The 22,338-nt window shown below is 41.5% G+C and overlaps 1 protein-coding gene across 2 annotated transcripts in view; it reads right to left on the bottom strand.

Moving 5' to 3' along the window:
* The window catches only part of WIPF3 (WAS/WASL interacting protein family member 3), a 39,676-nt gene extending 18,046 nt beyond the window's left edge, over positions 1-21,630 (bottom strand). Inside the window, exons 1-2 of one of the 2 annotated variants that reach the window (XM_040547932.1) lie at positions 21,495-21,630; positions 7,016-7,181 (exon numbers count right to left, since the gene is read on the bottom strand). In XM_040547932.1, the coding sequence (XP_040403866.1) occupies positions 7,016-7,096 (81 nt within the window). In that variant the 5' untranslated portion in view covers positions 7,097-7,181; positions 21,495-21,630. Of the gene's footprint in view, positions 1-7,015; positions 7,182-20,116; positions 20,260-21,494 lie in introns of those variants that run through there. The other variant, XM_040547931.1, reaches the window with a different exon arrangement.
* Between the last annotated feature and the right edge of the window lie 708 nt (positions 21,631-22,338).

Here is a 22,338-nt window from a genome sequence, read left to right as displayed (position 1 = left end):
CAACTGGGTCCCAACCTCTGATTTAAACCCTTTCACTTATGGGAAACCTCCCCGCGGTACAAGACTCCACCTGTAGAGTCAATCTCAAGAGCAGAGCTGCTTCTTTTACTTGTGCTCCACAGGATGAGACTAATTAATTATTGGCACTCGGCCTACCTGTGCAAACACGGCTATCTCAGGGACTTCTAGCAAGCTGAGCTCCCAGCACACGTAGCGTGAGGGGTCACGATCCAGCCAGCATTTCTTCTGAGGGAGCCCACATGAGGGGACCTGCCAAATAGCTTCCTGGCAGCTAATTAAGTCATTGTTTCGAGAGAATGACAGGACCGGGGTTTCACGATTCCACCCCGCTAAATAACTATTAGCCGTGATCTCAGCATTCACCGCACCGAGTTCTGCGGCCTGAAGCTGCCGGGTTGAAAAGGTCAGCGAGCAATGTGTGTACTTCGATAGGCTGTGTCTACACCGGGCCTCTTTCCTCAAAGTCGAGCAGGAGAAGTGCTGTACAGAAGCTGTCAGAGGCCTGGTCCCGGCCTCACAGCCGCCGCCTAGTCCTGGCGTTAGCAGGCATAAATAACGAGGTGATTCAGTGGCAGCCTGCTACCCGCTTGTAGCATACCTCTAGATGCAAATGTACCGTCAGACACAAAGGCAGGGAACAAAAGATTAAAAACTAGCTTAGCAGGAGTCCCCCTCTCCAACATCTGTATTCCAGTGTTCGTTTCAATCACCACCTCACCACATACAGGCCCTCCTCGCTTCCTGTTGGCACCGCTCAGTCAGACAATGCAGCAGTTCGCGTACTTACAGGTTACATCGATCCTGCTTAAAACAGAGCTGAGGGCTCATTAACAAGGGGGTACTTAAAGTTTTCCCGGGTGGGCTGCTTAATTTTGTTGCCTGAATGCAAAAATGCAGCCGAATTAACGCGATGATTTATACCTGCTGAGCCACTTAGCTTTCATGTGAGTATTTAACTTGCTGACACCCACAATTGAAACACAAATTCTGGCTGTTCTTTCACTACAATAAGTGATGCAGTAATGTAAGCCACCAAAATGGAGGCATTATAAGATGAAAACTACCACAGAAGTGTTTTCCCAGCATATCAGAAAGATCACAAGTCAGATATCAAAAATACCCTGGGACTGGCTTCAAAAAATCATTTTGAATTTCACTTTCTGATTTCTAAATTTTTGGGATTTAAGTTCTCAAGTTTTCCTCAGCATCAATTAAAAAGCAAAATGAAAATTCACGTATAAACAAGAACACCTGAGGTCCTGACATTACAATGAAGATACCAAAGAGCACAAGGCTGAAAACACTGCAGAGGGAACTGGTGACACCACCTGTTTATTCTCTCAATCTACTACAGCAGTGTCCCCAAAATGACAAAGGTTATTATGAGTAGCAGTAACAAAACATTCAGCAACACGTGCCAAGCCACACAAATCACAATTTAATCTTACTCTGCTCTAAGAATGCTATGCCATTTATCCCACCCAATTACCTGTGTAGATGGTACCGGTAATTTGGAAATGCCTTTTAGCATCAATGCAAAATGATGGTTGGCCTAAGATGGGACCATATTGAGAAACTAAAATTTCTTGCAATGTCACATTCCAGCAATGTAAAGAGGTCCAACCCAAGTATTGCTATAAGTCTGGGTTCTATTTTAATTAAAAGGCTACAAGTCTAATATTAATCTACAGATGGAATTTAGTATGTAGCCTTTGCACACAACACAGATGGACTAGTGATTTTTCAGGGCAATAATACCTTGTGAGAAGGATGGTAAATTAACACATTAGCTCTCTACAGCTTCTGGTACCTGGGCTTAATCATTTAGAACTACTTATGGTACCTCTGTGACACACCACAATTTCCATAGTTTTAGCCTTTAAATGCAGGAAAGTGATGCACAAATTGTACAGGTGAAAAACGGACAGCCAAAAGAAGAAAAATAAATGCTTTCCATTCCATGAAGACATGTATGACATATGGCATTATGAAAAAAAAAAACAAAACAAAAAAACAACACAAAACAGAACTCACCACTTAAATACATTAAAAGTAGTGACCAAAGAGATCTCAAGCAAAGTATTCAAGAAGATTAGCACACAGGAACATATACAGTGCATGCTCTTGTACCTGTTCAGATGAAATACAAGGAGCAATGTCAACCTACAACTTCTGTTTTCTTTGTGTCTTCTCCACCTTTCATAGTCCCTACTCATCCTTTCTGTATTTATTTACAAGTGCAGAAGGCTACAGTGGCAACACTTAGAGATGCCATAACCTATGCAATCCTACATTTTCCACTATCTGAAAATAAAATAAAATAAATCACACACAGACACCCTTTTTTTCCCCTACACAATTGCCCCTCATTCTTTAAGAAAACAGATTGGTGTGAGATGTGAGACATTATTAAAACACTATAAATCAGTTTCCTTTATTTTGGCTGGAACAAAGCACCATCAAAAAATTTCAGCTATACCTTGTGCAACCCCTGGTGCAATCTGTATGATAGCTAGTCATCAGCAAGATTACTAAGCCTGTTCTCTCTCTAGCTCTGCTATGTTTTCACCTAGCAGCAATAAACATTATGATTTAATATCTCTTGAACTAGGGACTTCATGACAAAGTAGCAAGTATCATCTTACTTGTGGCTCGCATAAAATTTTAATGAACACATCCCTAAATATTTTGTAAATGGCACTATGCATGACTCTGTTAAGCTCTCAGAGTTCTGTTCGCACATCTAGGAGTTTGAATGGAAACTTCATTTTCATGGGAAGTGACCTTGATTTTTACAATCAATAATTAGCAAGCATGCACAGACATTTATGTATACAGATATATATATGCACATTTTCTTTCTCTTTATATTTGGTAGGCCCAGATCAGAATCCCATAGATCATCATTATCTTCAACCAAGCTGTTTTACATACGTTGTTTTTCTCTTTCCAAAGAACAGTAGTACTGAATGGTACAGGAGCAAAACCAACTCCTACACAATTTCAGACAAGCACTGTCGTTCTCTGAATTTCTTGGGAAGGTTGGAGTAAACAGCTCAACAAGGTTTGCACTCTGACAACTGCATAAAAGAGGAAAAAAAAAAGGCATCCCCACAAGGAATACTATAAACTGATATTTTCCTTATCACTGGAAATCCTATCTCTGTGTAGATTATGCATTTATCGATGTTATACTATATAGAGTTGTTCTTCCGAGATCTTATTACAAGAATAGAAAGTATGGTCAGAATAACAAACTTGGTAAACTGACATGTTCATCTACAACAGAAATTCTATTAAAAAAATAAGATAAATGAGAATGCAGTAATCACTGAGATTAATCTACATGCCAGGTTAATGTTCGGCATTATTTCAGCTTTCATATTTCTCTCACTAAAGTAAGCATATTCCTTTCTTCTTCTGCACTCCTAGTTATTAGAAGGCCGTTAGGGCAAACAAACTCCTGGTGCTACTTTACTGGGTTTAATCATTTGATCCATTGTGTTTTTTGGGGTTAAGTTCTATGCTAAGGTTTTGATAATAACAATTCTAAAGAGAACAGAAGTATTTTCTTAAACTCCACAAACATATGAATCATTAAACAAACATCTCTGAACAGCACTCAACCCATCAAGCCTGCTACACACTTCCTTCAATATTAACATTTTTATAAGTGATGACTGAACGTAACTTCAGGAATTTATATGTACAGACAAAGGCAGCACAGCACTGCACGTAAGAAATGAACATGGTTTATCAAAGCAAAATTTTCTCTTGATCCTCTCATGGGAGCCTTACCTGATATATATATATATATATATATATATATATATATATTTTAAATCAGTCTTAGTATCTACTTTTGGAAATAGTAACAACCTAAACTAACCAGAATGTCTCATACAACTAAAAAGCAAAAGGGGTAAAAAGAAATAGAGGAAGGAAAAAGGGAAAGAGAAAAGCTTTGACTTTCGCAAGTCAGAGCCAGAAAATACATTGGGGCACAGTTTTATTCTGCCTATTCATCCCTCTCATCTTTATCTATGACCCCCAGAAGGCAGCCATTTGAAGACACACTTAATTAATCAAATTAACTGTATTTACATTTTGACTCAGCCACCTACATCTGCTATTACAGATACCCTAGCATTCCCTCTTGAAAAAATACACTTGGTTTTCATTTAAGTATGCCCTGACAGACAGTAGTTTTTCAGCTGTTGGGCACAGGTGGCTCTTAGGATGACTTAAATACCATCTCCAAATCACTTTAGTATTGCCTTGCAACAGCTTCTGTAAGTGAGAATTCAGTACAAATACTTCAGAATATCTGCAAGTTCAAAGCTTTGAAAATTGTAGGAAAGGACCTAACTTTTCTTCTGCCTTAAAAGGGAGTTAATAGTATAAAAAAGTCAAGTGCCAACAGTACTTAGGTTTTCAATGAAGGGCTGAAAAATCATTTGGGACCATGGCTCATTATATTCACTAAGAAAATCTGCAGAAAGAATAATGTAATGTAGTGATTATTTCTGCTAAAAATCTCTTAATGCTGAAAGAAAGAGGAAAGTACAGCTATTATCCATACAATTAGAAAAGCAAGACAAGTGTATAGTACCCATGCAACGGCATCTTGCAAAACGACAGGATTCTAAAGCCTCAACCTACACCCGGACATTTCTCCTTTAACGTAAAACAAGCAAGTAAAACTTGTGGATCAATACAGAGGTTAAACCCTAACTTTTATTTGCCAACATGTAAGTATTACTCTGGTTTAATTATATCAATATAAAAGAATAAAAATCAGAGTGCTGTTTACTTTGGAACCTTTCCGGGTGTTGCCCAAGTAAAACTTGTTTGTTTTGAAGGTTTGCTTAAAGCTATGTGCCTATGAGAATTTTTATTCCTCTTTTCCTCCAACTCTGGATTTAGCAGCTGTAACAACAGCTGGGCAGTTTAGCAGCTGTAAAAGGCAGATGCCAAGTTCTAGGAAACAGCTTCCTAGTAAAAGAAAATAGGGCCTGTAGCAAATTTTCATGGATTCCCCAATTAGAAGGTTTTACTCTGCAACTTAACACCAGCTAGAGATTTGACTCTTTCTTGTATTGTGCTTTTGCTGAACTCAGACTACAGATCCTTGCAAAGTTGTCCCCCTCTGTTTCTGACAGGGAAAAATCCTTTCACTGTTAGAGAAAAAAAATGCTCTGTCACACGATTATACTAATTCTTAACGGTGGCTCATGTGCTCTTTTCAGTGTCAACATTTTCATCAAAAGGAAGGCTTTAATATCAGAAATTATTTATAAATGCATTTGGTTTGTGTCAATCACAAAGATGAAACTGACTGTAAATTCTGTACATCTTACCCACAGAAGATCATTTTAGCAAAAGAATGATCTAAATAAAATATGGAAACACACTATAAACCTCCTATTATCAAAACTCTTTCATAGTAGTGGTTTTGGTCATCAGCAAAGAAAGGGAACAAAAAACAAACAAACTTGTTTATACTGGTTCTTAGGAGTCCTCTCAGCTTTCCCAAGTCATTTACAATCTGGAATGTGTTAGAGGAATCTAAAAACATCTCCAGATATTTACTGAGCTAAATTTATTAGGATAAGAACACTTGCAGCTTTGTTGACTTTGATTGCATTTGTGGACATTAAGTTGCTCACAAAATTCATCCCACTTATTTCAGTATCTAACTATAGGTTGTGTATCAACTCAGAAGAGCTGCTAACTGAAAACACTGTTGATGGTGTCCCAGATTAAAACAGAATGACAATAGGAATCAAGCACTGCTGATTTAATGTACTGTCTCAGTCCTCCTCCTCTTCATCTCCACAATTCCTGGAGAGTTTTACAAAATGGTTCAGCATGCAAAGCAGCAAAGAGAAACATGCGAAAAAAAACCCTCCTCCTGGATGAAGATAAAGTAACAACATTATTAAACAAAGTCAACAGACCTTCATGGGAACAAAACAGTAGAGATACCAGAGAATGAAAGGCAGAAATATAGTTCTTAAAAAAATATATATAAATCAACAACCCCCCTGCTCCCTCTCCCCACCCCAAAAAAAAAAAACACAAAAAACAGAACAAAAACATTTTGAAGTATATTCAAATCATGAAGAAATGCGGTTTGCTACAGGGACTAACATACCCTGGAAATAATTACAGCAGTGACAGAAAAATAATGAAAATTAAGGAGAGATTTTATGTCTTGAACATAAACACACCAGGTTTCACTACTTAAAATATGGTCTAGGAATTTCAGTGCAGAACCAGGCTATGAATAACTGGTTACAATATACAAGGAACAACTTAAACTTGTTTTATCATAGGTACAATAATTGTGAAGGTATGAAAATGTAATACCATGCAGAACATCCTCCCCTTATTGCAAACATGCTGGCAGGGCGCATGTTCTACTTCATGGCTTACAGAGTAATGATCTGTTACAAGCAGTAATTGTTCCTGCACACGTATAAAAGCATATTGTGCTGTATCCCCAGGAAGGTGGCATGTGCTAGAGAGAGAAACACCTACAGCTGAACACTGTGAGTCTTAACAGAAGCTATATGAAAGAGGATGAAGAAATTAAGACTTACCACCTGCAAGTTACCAATACAAAAATGAGTTTCCTGTGACTGGAGAAGTATTTACAAATGCTAAATTCTCACCACATGCGCTTTAACATAGGGGTCTCCAAACTTTTCGTGATCACACACCCCTATCAGTAAAAAATTTTTGAGCACGCACCCCCAATACATGTTTGTTTATTTATTTATAAACTACACACATGTACCACTGAAGTTCTAATATTTTTTCCTGCACTCCACTTTGGAGACCACTGCTGCAATGCACGGAAGAACAGGAGCCAGCAAAACGGGCACCCACCCCAGATATTTGCTATGAATATGCACGCCAAAATTCTGGGAGCTCTGAGCTGGCTACCATACCTAAGCTATTGCTAATAGAGATAAAAAGTCGATCTTACCAGAGGTGGTGGTGGAGGGGGCCCTCCAGAAGGCGGTGGAGGCGGTGGAGGAGGCGGTGGTGGCGGCGGCGGCACAGGCATCCGTTAGATTTCTAGCTTCACGCAGTTATGAAAAATATAGCCAAAGTCTATGTCCTTGAGGGGAAGGAAGGGAGGAGAAAGAAAACTGGAAAAAAAAAAAAAAAGAATGTGTTTATGCACTGTACGCTGAAGATCAGCCAAATTTCTAGCTCTCAGCAGACTGAAGACTTTTGCACTGCACCGCTTCCAAAACTACAGTATGAACAGCCTCATTATAGTTATCTGATGACAACACTCATCCAAAGAGCAAGCTCCCATATTTGGACAAGTGCCATGAATACCAAATGCATAGATGCCAACCTGTCCAGCTTTAATTACTGTGCCTTCTCCTAATCTCGCCCATAGCCCTGAAATGCAATTCTGCAGAGAACAAATCACAGTCAACCAAATGTAGACACTCCTGCTGGGACAAAAGCTCTGTTGACTTTAAACCAGGGTTTTGCTGCTCGAAAGACACAGCAAGGAACTTTGAAGCTAGTCCAGTGACCCTTACAATGGGAAAAAAAAAAAAAAGGACATGACTACATAACACACAAAGAAATAATTCTACAGTTTCATCAAATATAGTTCTATTACTAATTGACAGCATATAAGGATCAGACAGCTCAAGTACTGAAGTCAACTGTATGGCGTTTCCTGACACTTTAAAATGTTAACTTTTCACAACTCTTTAGAAGCACACTGACTAAAAGGACAAACATCTTCCAACAGAAGGGTGAAGGTGCTAATTTACAAATAGGGGGCTGTGGTTATCAGTATGCAAAGCTTGTGCAAATGTACCTAAAACAGCATTGACATTGAATCATTAATACTTTGCAGAGTTTGGGTTAAGGACTAAGATTTTGGTTGACCACATCTCACTTTTGATATAAGGCTCCCATGAGCTGTATTTAAGCAACGTCATGGATGTTGAGCCAAATATTTCTTCCTACAACCTATTCACCTGACTGGCTTCTAGGTGACTGTAACTGGATGGCACTGTTTCAGGAAAGATTCAATTTTACTCTGTTTTAGCATCATTTTTAGAGTTAAGGTAATTGCAGAAGCTTTAAGTACCTGGACATATTTAAATATGCCTGAATGGCTTATTCAAGCTATAACACCGCAAAGACATCATTCAAGACTCCTACTGTCCCCACAACACTGGAAGTTACATGATTACTAGAAGAAAATAAGCACCATTTGCAATACGTTTAAATGGTACCTGAAGAATTGCTGAGATACTAACACATGCATTACAATAAATCCTAATTGTCAGGTCAAAGATCCTAGTCTTTGTCCTCTCCCCGAGTTCTTCCCCCCCAGCATGCACACAAGCACACACACTCTTTTTTTCCTCCATTAAGAAGGGCACGGAATATTCCACAATGTCTTTGCAAGATACGAGAGCTTAATGAATGACCTCACTGATTCAGTTTCCTTCAGGTGAGAGCCAGAGAGCAGCACCCCATGTGCCAGTAGGGGAAGGGGACTCCTTCCAGCAGCAATCCAAAGGAGAATTTACAATGCCAGTGTGAAGTGAGGAAACGAAACGAAACAGGCAGCCAGGTTGGACTTTGCTGGAAATGCATTAGCTCACAGTTGTGTAAGTTGTAGAACATCAGTCAGGCTGAAGGAACAGGACTGGAAAAGTGTAAACAAGGATGCACGTGGCCAGGGACTGAACAGCCACAGCCGAATCCCATCAAATACGGGGGAACGGGCTTCAGAAAGGTAGCTGTCAGCTGCACCTGGGGCATTACTGACTGTGCTTGTCCAACCTCTTCTCCAGATCCCGCTGTGAAGGAGATGGCATGACCGAGACCACCTACTCCAGGCAACCCAACCATTGGAAAAGCCTTCTGTTAGCTGAACACGAATCCCTTACTCCCTCTGGACAGAGAAAATAATAGATACATAGAACAGGTTGTCTCCTCTCCGTGCAGCACTCTGTTACGTATTTAGAGGCTTATGCCTCCCCCTTGAGTCATCTCTTCTCTATGCCAAATACCCTATTTTTATAGACCTTGATTGGTAGGCAATGTTTTCCCAACCCCTGGTCATTCCTGTGGCCCTCCTCGGAATTCCTTCCAGCTGCCCTTCTTGAGATGAGAGAGCTCGAGATTAGGAGAGGCAATGATGTTAACAGGCATGTGCAGCCTTGCATCTTTACAAGATTCAAGATCTTATAAAACCCCTTATGGGAGATCAATCACTAATTAAACACACAGAGCCTCTGCAACAGTTGCTTTCACCCTCAGAGGATGCTATGCAAAGGACTAACATATCAAAGCACTCTGGATCTCTAAGACAGGTGGTTACAGTCACTTCAATAACGCCTTAATGAAGTTTTCCAAGAGAGCCAGCATCACCAGCATCCACTATTCCGCCCTCATTGTTGTCCTGTGCAAAAAGCTATTATCAAAAGATATCTCTTTTCTTCAATTAAGTCATTCAAAAACATGGACATAAGGAGAATGAGTCTTCCCTGCTAATAATATGTTGCGGGTTATTATCTTTCCACCCTGCAATACAGGCCTTTAGTCTTTGCTAAGGATTTAGATTGGGAAATATGCTCTTAGTCAAATGAGAAAAAAAGTACAGCCCACGCTCCTGTGGCAGACCATGTGCAAGGCAGCAGGAGGCAAAGCACACTGGAGGCGAGCAGCAGTGGGAGAAAGGAAACGGGAATCAGATCTTGGTATTTAGAAGTCAGAATGTGAAACGCAATCAGATGAGTTTTCTGGCTGCCTGTCTCACCAGCCCCAGTACCAGCCCCAATCTGTACAGCCGTCTACCACCCAAAATTCAGCGTGCAGGAAGTATTACTAGTCACCACGTACCCCATTCGCCTATCCTGAATCCTCTCTTCCAGTGACACAGGACGCATTCTGGGGGGCTATAACCCATGACCCTTGAACAACATGTTGGAGATGCCCTATAGCTTTCCTCTCACGCTGCTCCAAATCCTCTCCAAACGAGCTATCCCTTCTTTCAGAAAATTCTGCATATGTGCTTTCCTTTGTCTCTTATCACAAATTCAGTCTTGATACCCTGACCTTGTGTGCACACAAACTCACAGTCTTTTTGCACCGTACTATTACGCTATGAAGGTGAACACATCTAATCCCTGCACAATGAAAAAAACTTTTACACGCAAGGGTTCTGTTTGTTCAAGTGGGACTTGGAAGAAGGAACGCTGTCGTTCACACAAGCAGGTACTGACAGTAAAGAAAGACCGCACGTAGATAAAGGGAGGCATCTCAGAACAAATTTACACCAAAAACCCCAGGCTCTTAAAGTTCAGCCACAACCTCATGATCTCCACATCTTAATAGGTAGGACTGTTGTATAACTGAACCTCTTCTGCATTCCTGTACCTATCTCACCTACACGCAGTTTGTCTTTGATGAAAATTATGTAGGAGACTGCAACACTTTCCATGCATCAAAACACGTTTGGAGGCCCCTATTGCTGATTAAAGGCTGTATTTCATTTGCCTCTTCTCCTCCCCATCAAGTTGCTAGTTAAAATACGGTTGGCAACCTCAGACAATAGCTTCAGAACATGCCTGGGTTACAGATTTGCATATTATGAGCTAAGTAAATTCTGAATTAAAAATACAGATAATAAAAAAAAAAGTGTAGCATGATCAGTTCTATAGTCTGTTAGGAGTCCGACAAGAGGGAAATGCTGTAAAATGTCCTTATGGCACACATGCCCTTTCTCCTCTCAACTCCATGCTGCTTCTATTTCTGTTTCTGTTTCAATAGCATTAGTTTGCACTTGTAAAACCCTCCTCTCCCTGCTGAAAAAAATCTTACAAATATTAAAAATTAACAGATTAAGGTAAACATTTCGGACGAATGAGTCCCCCTCCTTATTACCACATTGCTACTCAAATCGCAAGTGTTGGGAAAGCCTAGCTTAAATATATTTATTTATAATTGGAAGAGTGGGGTATGATCCATCCCTGAGGGACAGAAATAAAAAGATAAAGGTATTTGAGTTTAAAATATTGGCAATAGGTGGAGGGGAGAAGCCAGGAGTGATGAGTCTCAGTTTTCTCCTGCCAAAACTAATGTAAATCTTCCCTTGACTTCCACTTCGCTGAAGAGAATCAGACCCCCAAACTGCAAAATTTATTGAAAAAAAAAGAAAAAAGGAAAATCCCCAAATATGCCTTTCTAGTCCACCTCCCTACCAAACCAGGGTTGTAGATTTTTTTAGTGCTTTCTGAAGTCTAAATTTAGGTGTCCCAAATAATGTGGCTTGTATTATTTCCCTTGGGGAGCTCTTTCACAGTCAGATAACTCTCCTAGTTCAGATTGCCTGACACAGCCTAATTTCTCCTTCTCTTAATTTGATCCCATTTGCACTCCACTGCAGGTGACTCTACCTTGTAGCACACAAAATCGTTTCTCCTGCCCCTCAATATAGTTTTGTGAAATATTAGAATTATAATTCAGAAGTACACTTGCAGGGACTAGTTATGTTTTTAAGCAGCTTTATTTCTCACAAGTCATCCCATCAGTCACTGAACAACGGTATTACTCTTCTCTGATCTACAAACACTTGGTCTTTTTTGTCCTCTTGGTAACGTTAGCACTAAAGCTGGTAATTTCAGGTGTCACAGGCTGTTCCCTGCTTCTACTCACAGTGCTTGCTCGAATAACAGCTGACTTTAAGGACAGCAGCACAGTCCTCAACTCACAACTCAAGAATCAAAGCTTTCAAGCCCCAAAATCTTCATCCAGACTTTCACCTTGAAATGGCAGACAACAAGGAGTAGATCTTTCTTCTTTGCAGATCTTCCTTCTTCAGTAACTGCTCTCTCAGTCCTGTGTTAGATTCACTTGCGGACAACTCAGCATAGCTGCCTGTGCTTTTACATACATCTGGTCTCACCCTGCCCAGCTGCCAGGCATACACAACTCTGATCCAAAGCTTCCCAAAGAGGTTCAGGTTGGAAATGAGGAGACATTTCTTCTCAGAAAGAGCAGTCAGGCATTGGGACGGGTTGCCCAGGGAGGTGGTGGAGTCACCGTCCCTGGGGGTGTTCAAGGAAAGGTTGGACGCGGTGCTTAGGGACACAGGTTAGTGGGTGACATTGGTAGTAGGGTGATGGTTGGACCAGATGATCTTGGAGGTCTTTTCCAACCTTAATGATTCTATGATTCTAAAGCATGGCTGCCACAGCGCTGGGATGGAGAAAGGACTGCAAAACAATGGATTCACTATTATTGGATTTGCAATAGTTGGTAATTCAGCTTTGGGGAAATATTGGTCTTATCTTGTAGATTAAAAATGAAAGAATGAAAGTGGACCACAAACTTCATTTTTAACTTTTACTGAGCTTTTATATAATCATACTTGCTATCTCCATTAATCATGCTGTTCTGAATTCTACCTTTTATTTTAACAGTCCTTATATTTCAACAGAAAACTAGAAAATTGCAAAATTACACAAGGGAAACAGCATTAATAAGCAGCTGTTCAACTCTCAGCATCTGAAAAGTAGACAATGAGATTAATTGTGCCCACACTTGTTCCTGTCAACCATCACTGAAGAACAGCTGAAATCACTGGTATAAGCACACCACAAATGTTTTAATGCCAGTGTAACATACGTAGAGGCAGAAAAGAGAAGAAAGGGAGCAGAGTATATGTGTGTTAGACAGACAGATTAATTTTTTCTGCTGTCACTATCACACAACTGGAAATGATGCAGAAAAAGACCCTGTTTGGAACGAACTATTTTAGATTTTAACTATCACAGAAATCAAAACATGTAATTTTTAAGCATCATATACTACATTTCCTTCTACTGTTTGCAGTGTGAATGATTTCATGTATTTAGAGAACAAAACAAGAAAGAATCGAAGAGCCTCTGAGTACCCTTGCAGTCTCTATCCTCTGCAAAAACAACGCTGTTCACAAAATACTTGATGGCCTCTGCTGTATTTGAGAGATTCAAGAGCACTGTAAAGGCATGAAACTCTTACAACATTCTCTTGCAGCTCACCAGAAATACAAAGTCTCATACGCATACGCATCTTACTATATATTTTAAGACATTCACAGGTAAATTCCCATAACTGACTAATAAAACTAAAGTCTTTCACCACTACCTAACAGCCTGTACCTTGGACTGTATAGAATTTATGAGAAATTTCTGCTCTCAGCCCCCATTTACATCAGCGCAACTAAAAGGAGAATCTGGCTTTTCCATTTCCATTGAAACTGTACAAACCATGGGGACTCTTCCTTCATTTAATATCCAATGAAACACTCTTAGGAAGCATTTGCCTACACAGGGCTTGTGCAATTGTCTCACAGCACGTTAACAGTATTCTGCATTTAAGCCAAGTAACGTAAATTCTCCTCAGCTTGAAATATTTCCACCAGGCTTGATCCAACCGAGGGCTGCATCCCATTTCTGCCTGAAAAAAAAAGAGCCCACAACACAGTGCAGCTCTTGTTCTGCCAGGAGCCTGATAACACTACAGCTAACCAGCCAAGGCTGACCTAGTGCAGATTACAGGAATCTGAAGACGCCTTGCTTCCATGTGTGCCGTGGGCAGATATCTCTGCTGGGTTTCCCATGGTGCTGAGGCTACAAATTAAAGTGCTGTGTCTTGACAAACCTTCCTTCAGAGGTAAAGCTGCGCAGATGACTTCATACTCCCTATACATGACTATTTCAGGGTGGAGCTTCCTGTGCTCTGCGGGGACCTACCATAGAGGAATAATTGCTGGAATGCTGCAGAATAAGAGAATTTGTCATCCTCTTTTAAATCAGGAGTAAGGGAACAGAGCTACACATAAGAAAAAATATATTATGCCTACAGTATTGTTAACCTCATGCTAAAGAGTCCAAAGACAACTAAGGTAGATTGGAAGCAATTAGGACATTCACAAAGATGCAACTTTGCAAAGGAAACAATTTATACAAATGGTTTCCTTTAAATATACTGTATCATCCACACAAAGAGAGACAGGGCCAACTTCACTGCCATATGCATAAACAATGGTGAATTTGATATACAGTCATTAGCAAAGTTAATCATTGGCCTAAGCTAAATAAAGAAAGTGTAGCTCAGCTGACGTTCAAGGTCACTGCCACAGTCTGAAGACAACCATTTGTTTTTATACTCTTCAAGTGTTTCAGTGTGGACAACACTTGAGCTCTTTCAGTAGAGGCAATCTCATGTTCCAAGTTACACTTCAAAGTTTTGCTATCTCTGCAAAGAAGCAAATTGTTTTCACATAATTTTTAATAACATCATGTATTTATTTACAATCATTCACATGCTACCGAGAGATTTGAAAAGTATATCTGTACACAGAATGGTTTCCACCAAAGAAGTTCCTACACCTGTTAATCAATTCCTACACCTGTTAATCAAAACTTTCTTCTACAGGAAGAAAGTTTTGCCTTCCAATTAAATAGCTAGCATTAAAAGGCAGTATTCATAATCTTGCTTTTTCATATTTGTTACTCACCTCAACAAACATCTGTTTTTAAATGCCAATCAAGTGAAAAGAATTTGCAAACTTGGGCATTAGAAGACTCTAAGAGTCACGAAAGCCATGTCTCAAATCATTCTAAAATTTTCACTTTCAACCACATGATGCTTCATTAAAGATCCGTTAAAGATCCTTTAAACGTTCTCAACTTTCCATCTTGCAAATATGAGTTCACAGAAAACTGCATGCATGCTGTACCAGGCCGATCTCTACTAGCTTAAGAAATAGTCTAGTACTCACAATGCAAGGAAAATGAGTCTGGCACTGCAACGTGAGTCATCCTTCCCTACAAGGCAGTATCAATATCGTGCCTCAGGACGGGGTGGTGGTCGCTGCGTGCTGGAAGGGTAATTGTCTTTCATAAGGGATGTAAAACGCGATGGTCTCACCACCTGTGGGAATAAGTTTCCAGGGAAATCATCACCTCAAAGAAAGAATTGCAAAGTTTTGCTCCAGGTTTTCAGTGAAGCTGTGATTACCTCATTTCCCTTCCAAATCTATTGCCAGTGGTATAAATGCTCGCACTAATGTCCTGACAAGCTAAACAGCAAATTCTGAACGTGCTTACACGTCCTTACTGTCCTGCTCTTATCTGTCAATCCTGTTGAAACTCCTGCTTCATTTCCATGCTATAACTGATGATTTTACCTTGGATGTTCTTTACAGCAGGGCAAGGCTTGCATACTTGCAGTTAAAAGGTATATAAAACCCTAGGTTACTAAGGAAGCCTAGCTACATTACCATAATGTTGTATTTTTAGTACTTTAAGGATTTCAGTGTTCTGAAATAAATAAAATACAAAGTGTTGTTACTGCTCCTAAAGTGTCATAGCCAATAAGTGTATAAAACTTACTATGTGCATACAAATGTAAATATTTTTTCTCATACAGAAAATTACCTTTTAAGTCAACAGACAAAATATCTAGCTCCACTTACATCCATTTACTCAGGACAATGGTTTCACTTTGTACAAAGAATAACAGATTGCAAAGTCACTCGTAACTGGTAATTCCCTAAAAAGTTGCAGACAAAAAGTGCTTCGATCTGCTGACCCAGTTCTGAATTCATAGGAAAACAAAGTTCTCAGAGGAAGCAATCTGAGTTTTATTAAGTTCGAGATTCAGACCTTCAATTTACTAAAGGACTTGAGTTGCAATTCTTCGTGAAAGTCATCACATTCGGAGTGGACAATGTGATGGATATCTACACATACACACAGAATAAGCAACCAACACTAGACATCCAAAAATAGCCAGCTTCCTTTGTTGCCTGCTGAAGAAGGAAAGCAATTCAAAGGGATTAAATGACAGTAGAAGATTGTTTGAAGTGACATCATCATAAACACAAAGAAGCAAAGTGGTTTCCCACATTATTCCTTCCCTGAACAAGCAGATTAGTCTATACAGCAACAGCTTGATGCCACAATGAGCTCCCAAGACTATTTCCAGTGTAGCCAGTATCTCCTCCCATCAGACCAAGCAGGGGAAAGAAGAGGACTCATTTAAACTGACTCTGGTACCAAGTTTTGTTGTGCTTTTGGACTCAGCGTTCACTTCTACCAGTCTGGATTTGGCCCTCCTCTTTACTTCTGTGCAAATCTCTCTCCCTTGCTAGTGGTTTACTGGTCTCTCTGTTCCCTCTCCCCACTTTTGTCCTTCTTTGTCTTTGCTCTTTTCACCGTTCGCCTCACCTGTCGCCTGCTGCTGATACCTGCAAGACAAACTGAGACATTTCACTTAAAAGGTTGAGCTGTTGAAAGAAACACTGCACATGGCGCACAAGTAGGTAACTGCATGGTGATACCAGAGCTTCAGCACAGATTGCCAATACTGAGAGAAACAGAAGAAATGCAGAATTAGGCTGATCTAGCTGTGAAAAGGAAATGTGATTTCTAGTCAGGAGCTACATCCTGAGTAAATAGCTACATTTTAATGCCAGTGTACAAAGCCTCACCTGATGTTCTTGTACAAGACTGAATATTGGGAAAAAACCAACAACAACAACAAAAGACAACAGGTAAAATCCAGTCTGTGTAGAGGAAAGCAGCAAAGCAACTACAGCATACATATTCTGCAGCTGTGCTGGGCCTTTGCAGCTCCTGGTACAGCTTGTTTAAAGCAAGCTCAGGTACCCCTGCATAGCACTGCACTATTTATCCTACTGCTAAGTCAATGTAGACTCATGATCACTTGATCCAAAAACACTTTCCACAATCTGCTTTTGCATAATTTCCTTGCTTCTTAGTCATTTCAAGGCTAAAAAAGACTTTCATTCTGCATTAAATGCCCTGTTGGGCCCCACACCTGTCACTCACACAGTACATGACAGTCTCCACCCCCTCTGTCAATTTACTAATTTAGGGACTAATCCATCTCTCATTAATTTTCATGCTAAATTTTCCATTGTTTTCAGTAGAACTGTTCCCAGTTCCTTAGGGTTTAATTCTGAAAACTTAAGCAAGTAGCAAGCTGACGTAGCACAAGTAACATCCCTAATGCATGTTAAGCTATTTGGGCTTGTACAACTGATCAATCGAAGAATATTTCTGACCAAATCCTAGACAGAATTTGGCAGATGCTTTTGCAGTGATTCATGCGTCCCCAAGAGGAGCAAACATTCCTTCTGAAAACAAGTTGCTAAAAAAATGTGCTGTTTGCCTGATATGCAAGCCTCGCTTGCCTTCTCTGCTCCTCGTGATTTTCTTTATGTATCTATTCAACTAATACAGCAGATCTATAGGTTTTGTACAGATACAACGCTTTTCAAATTTCTTCTTTAGCACATGACAGAAGCATGACTGACTTGGACAAGAGCCCCAGACCTGCCAGGGGTATTGTACACGCAGTCAGCAGCTCTGCTCTGTGACAATTTTCACTGCACAAAGCAATGCCAGCTAGGAAAGCAAGAACATAACACCTTCAAACACAAGGATACAAAGGAGGACCAAAAGATCCCAAGACCTCCATTGTAAGCTGGTGCCATACTCTGCTCTCCTCATTCTTCTTTTATTTATTTATTTTTTGTTATTTATAATGAAGAGAGTGCATGATACACTAACCAGTTTTCATAGGCATTTGTAGGAGCAGTTTCAAAACTGAGCAAATGCTTTCACGCTGAACGTTCTGTTCTTATAACCCCAGTGAATTTTATCTTGTAGGAACCTTCAGTCCAGTTTTCCTCTGTTTTTCACTTTGTGTTATCACTTGTAGTGTAGCTAAAGCATAGCTGTTTTCGTGCTCTCGTCTGCCCAGACGGGCTACAGGACGATACCACGCTGGTCAAACAGGGCACCTACTCTTACCAGCAGGCAGCGACGACACGGGGTCAACACAACAAAGAATCAGGCTTCTCTTCTATGACCTTATCCAAGAGAGAGTTATTTCTGGTAGTATAGAGGAAATCCATCTCAGCTGTTATCTGAACTACCAAGGCATGAAAACATGCTTTTCACACCTTATGAAAATTCTTTAGTTGTTTCACATACTTTCAAAGCTATCCAAAGGTGGCTTTACAGCTGTCCTATGTAATACCGAATGAAGCCACCTGAAGATTCTCAGAAGTCAGCTTAAGGTGGGCATATTCAAAAGCACACAAGTTGGTCTAAAGACAGACTATTTCTCTCTCAGATTTCGAAGCCCTGAGGACATCTTTTCAGTTTGCAAACATAGCACAATTCACATCACTGGTCATCCTGGCTACAAAGCCTCTGAACCACCCTGATGCAGAGTGACCAGAGATTAGTAAGCAACTCTGAAGTGCCAGTAAGGGTTTGCTACTATCAGCCCATTTTCAGAAAGCTTCAGTCTTTCAAATAGAATAACTATTTCATGTAAGAGGACAGAAAAATTGAGGAAAATCTCTAACTGTAAAGGTGTTCCAGAAGCTTTACCTCAAAGCTGCATAGCAGTCACTAGTAGCTCAGCATTAGGTGTGTACTGAAGACTTTTAGACTGAAGAATTTATCGGATATTATATTTTACTTAGATATATTTAGATATTAATTTTACATACACTCTGTAGAAGCTAGTAATCTGTATTGTGGCACAACAGAGCCCATTATCATTTTCCCAGAACAATCATCTGCTTCAACTTTTCATCTGTGGTCTGATTTATTAGACCTAAAGCTGAACGGTGTAAAATACCCACATAATAATGCGTCTGATGCTCACATACATCCAGGACCACTCAGCTGCAAGTCCAAGGGAAGAGAGCTGAACTGACCTAGACCAGTCTCACCTACTTTTGATAACTAAACAGAACTCGTCCCAGTCACTGAGCACAGGGTAGAAAAACTTCCACAGAAAAATCATGGTTTCCCTGTAGAAAGGTAACAACTAACAAAACACACGAAGTTTGATACCAATCCTTTCACTGCTCTAGTTCACTTTGGAGCTGGAATGTGTTTAAAATACTAAACATCTGACTGATATTTTAGTATCATTATCATTTATTTTATAGTTAACTTAAAATATTAAATTGTATGTTATTCAGCTTTGCAGCTTTCAACATTTATCTTTTAAAACGTGCAATTACTCTTCTATTTGTTATGACTAAGGGACTGTTTTCAGTTCAAGGTCTTCTTTTCAGATGACAATTAATTTCCCAAAATACTGACCTCATCAAACAATAAACGATCTTTTTGAAGTACAAAAAGCATCTATTAGCATATACACTAAGTGCTGCTAAGATGAGATATTCAACAAGCACTGCTGACTCTTATGGTATAATTACTGAGATGAAATACCGCTATATTTTGATTTACTGTTTAAAAATTTTTAAATACTTCCTGAAAATTCAAGTTTAATAGTCATCATACAGGGATTCCTTCCTGATGGCCCTTCCTGATGTATTGCGGCAACTGAAACTGAGACACTACAGGATCTTTACACTTTATTTATATTTCCTTTTGGAGAAGCCACTGGAGATGGAGAGAGAAAAAGAAAAAAGGAGGCAGCCGCTTTGTATTGTACCATATAATTTGATAAATACAGCATATGTTGCTCTTTCCAGTGCAGAATCAGAATCTCAAACGCATCTGAACCTTCTTCAGGAATAGAACCAAACTACGAATGATCTGCACATTGCACTTAATGAATCCAGCTCTGCACCTGCCCCCACATGACCAAAGCCTGTATACAAAGCTGATCAAACTGTTTCTACACCCTGTCTCCATAGAATGCATACCCTTGATTTTTAAAAAAAATCATGTTTTGTACTTACATTGCAAGCTGGCACAGGCACTGTACATTTGTGCAGTTTTACATACCACTTAGCATACTGGAGCCTGATTCTTAATAAGACGTTGTAGACAAAAATGTTTAGTAACAACGACACTGTAACATCAAGAGGGGCTGTGTGTCGGTTGCTAAGCCCCATCCCCTTCCAGGATCTCCTACAGGAGGAATCAACTCCCACAGAATTTTTTTCCGCTTATGAGTCTAACTCACATTCTGGCATCATCACCTAAAGCAAAATATCCAAAGCACCGTCACTGAAACAAAACACACTTACACAGTCCTCTGTAGGGGTCCCACACTGAGCTTCTTGTACTTTAGTTTGTACGTGGAAGCTGGTAACTGATGGCACAGCAAACTGAATCTTTCCACCTCACATTGGGCAAAGTCCCTCGCCAGCTGTGGGCGGCAGCAGCGACCGTGCCGCCCGCACATTCCAGCCGGGACACTGCTTGGGGTCACGGGGCCACGCAGTGAACGGGAACCGTCTGCATGCACACGTACCTAACAAGTGTCCCAGATCAGACTGCCGTCACAGAATTAACTTGTATTCATTTCCTTGGTCGTCTCCCCTGTGGCTTGTTTTTCAGCACAAAGGACATGAACTGAAGGCTGTAATGATGTTTACACGAATGCTCACACATCGTAAAATAAACCGGAGTTTGTGCTGGATATATAGATGGCGAAACTGAAAACACGGACTGTGTCAGGGGCAGTTCACCATTTCTAATCGTGCAACATGCGTGATCACAAATATCACTGTTACCACAATTTCAGCAATATCGCACTGTCTGAAGCAGCAGAAGCACTCCGAAATTTTAGACCCTAAAGCCAAGCTGTCCTGAGACAGCTCTGTGTTGAAACCATGAATCTCTAATTGTAAACCTCGTTGCCTCTTCTTCTAAATCAGACTTTGAGATCCCTCACTTCACAACACCGCCCTCCCAAAGCGGCACCTTGGCCTGCCTGTGTCACTCCTTCCTCCACCTCGTCCCGGCAGGTTAGAGCCGCTCTCACCCGGCGCTACCATCACCCCATCGCCCCGCGTTTCCGCAAACTGACCGGTGCACGAGCGACGAGATTTCGGTCATGGTTTGAAGCGTGTTGATTTATTATTAATGAACAATAAATAAAAGCTGCTTGGGGGCACTTCTCCAGCACTCCCCCCGGGATAGCTACACAAGCGTTTATGCACCGCAGCGCTTACTGTTATCCAACCCCCCTTCCCTCAGCACTCCTATTCCAGCACAACTACTTTAAAGGCGATAACAAGAAAAAAAAAAGTTCTTCCCATCCGTCGCTGTACAAAAACAGCCCCTTTGAGGGAAAAGAAAAAAAACTAACAGAGCAGCACCACACCAGCCCTGCCGCTAGTGCAGCCCTGCTCCCTCCACAGCGACAACCGCACCCCGCAGTCGGGGGCACCCCGGCCGCCCCCTGCCCTCCCCGGCCCCGCAGGAGAGCTCCAAGTTTCACAGACCCCAAAACTCCAAGACCCCAAAGACCCCAAGACCTCGGCCCGCCGCAGCCCCCCGGCCCTCCCGGCGGCCGCCTCGCCCCGGGGCCGGCCCCTCCGCCGGCGCCTCCCCGCCGCGCTGACACGGGGCGAGGCGGGACGGGGACACCGGGCACCCCACGCCCCTCTCCGGGCCCACCTGCTCGGCGGCCCGGTGCCGGTGCCGGTGCCGGTGCCGGTGTCGGTGGTGTCGGGGCCGGGGCGGCGCGGTGCGCTCCTCCCCGGGCAGAGGGCGCCAGGTAGGGCGGCCGCCCGCCTTCCCTCGGGGGAGGTGGGGGCTGGCCGGGAGGCGGGGGAAGGAGGTGTGTTTGTGTGTTTCTGTGGGGAATCTTAAATCTTTAGGGGATAAAAAGTAGCCCGTCCCGATCCTCGGGGGAGTAAAATTAAGAGTGTTTTTAAAAAGTAGTCGAAAGGAGCCAACGGCCCCGCAGCGCCAGCTGCTGCCACCTCACTCCAGCCCCGGGGCGGCACCGTGGGCCTTGGCCACGGGTGTGTGGCCATGGACGCCATCCCGTCCCCATCCTTGAAGCATCCTGCTGCAGCGTGGTGCCCTGTTGCACGAACAACACCTCAGCTTCTATTTTCAACAGCCCATGGGGAAGCCAAAACGTTGCCCAACAGCACAGGGAAAGATGCAAGTACCCTATCCCGCCACTGAAGGCCATCCACCTGCTGAACCTGATCTGCCCTTGTGGCAAGGGCCTGCGCTCGGAGCCAGCTATGTGCCCTCGTTTCTCACCCTCGCGTCCCAGATTGTGTGCTCAAAATAAAAATATGTGAAAAAATTTGGTTTGTTCTGGATTTTTTCTTTCAGGCGGTTTCCAAATGGAAATGTTATGGTCTCACCCCAGAGAGGTCTTCCTTGTTTCTGCCAACGAGGGGGAGTTACTGCCAGGTGACCTCCCAGTCTGCTGGAGGAATCAGGCACCCACATTTTGGCATGCAACAAATGCTTCAGGAAGGATGATGCCACTGAAGAACAG

This window comes from Cygnus olor, chromosome 2, assembly GCF_009769625.2.
Source record: "Cygnus olor isolate bCygOlo1 chromosome 2, bCygOlo1.pri.v2, whole genome shotgun sequence".
NCBI classification, from domain to species: domain Eukaryota; kingdom Metazoa; phylum Chordata; class Aves; order Anseriformes; family Anatidae; genus Cygnus; species Cygnus olor.
This window is presented reverse-complemented; position numbering and strand designations above follow the sequence as displayed.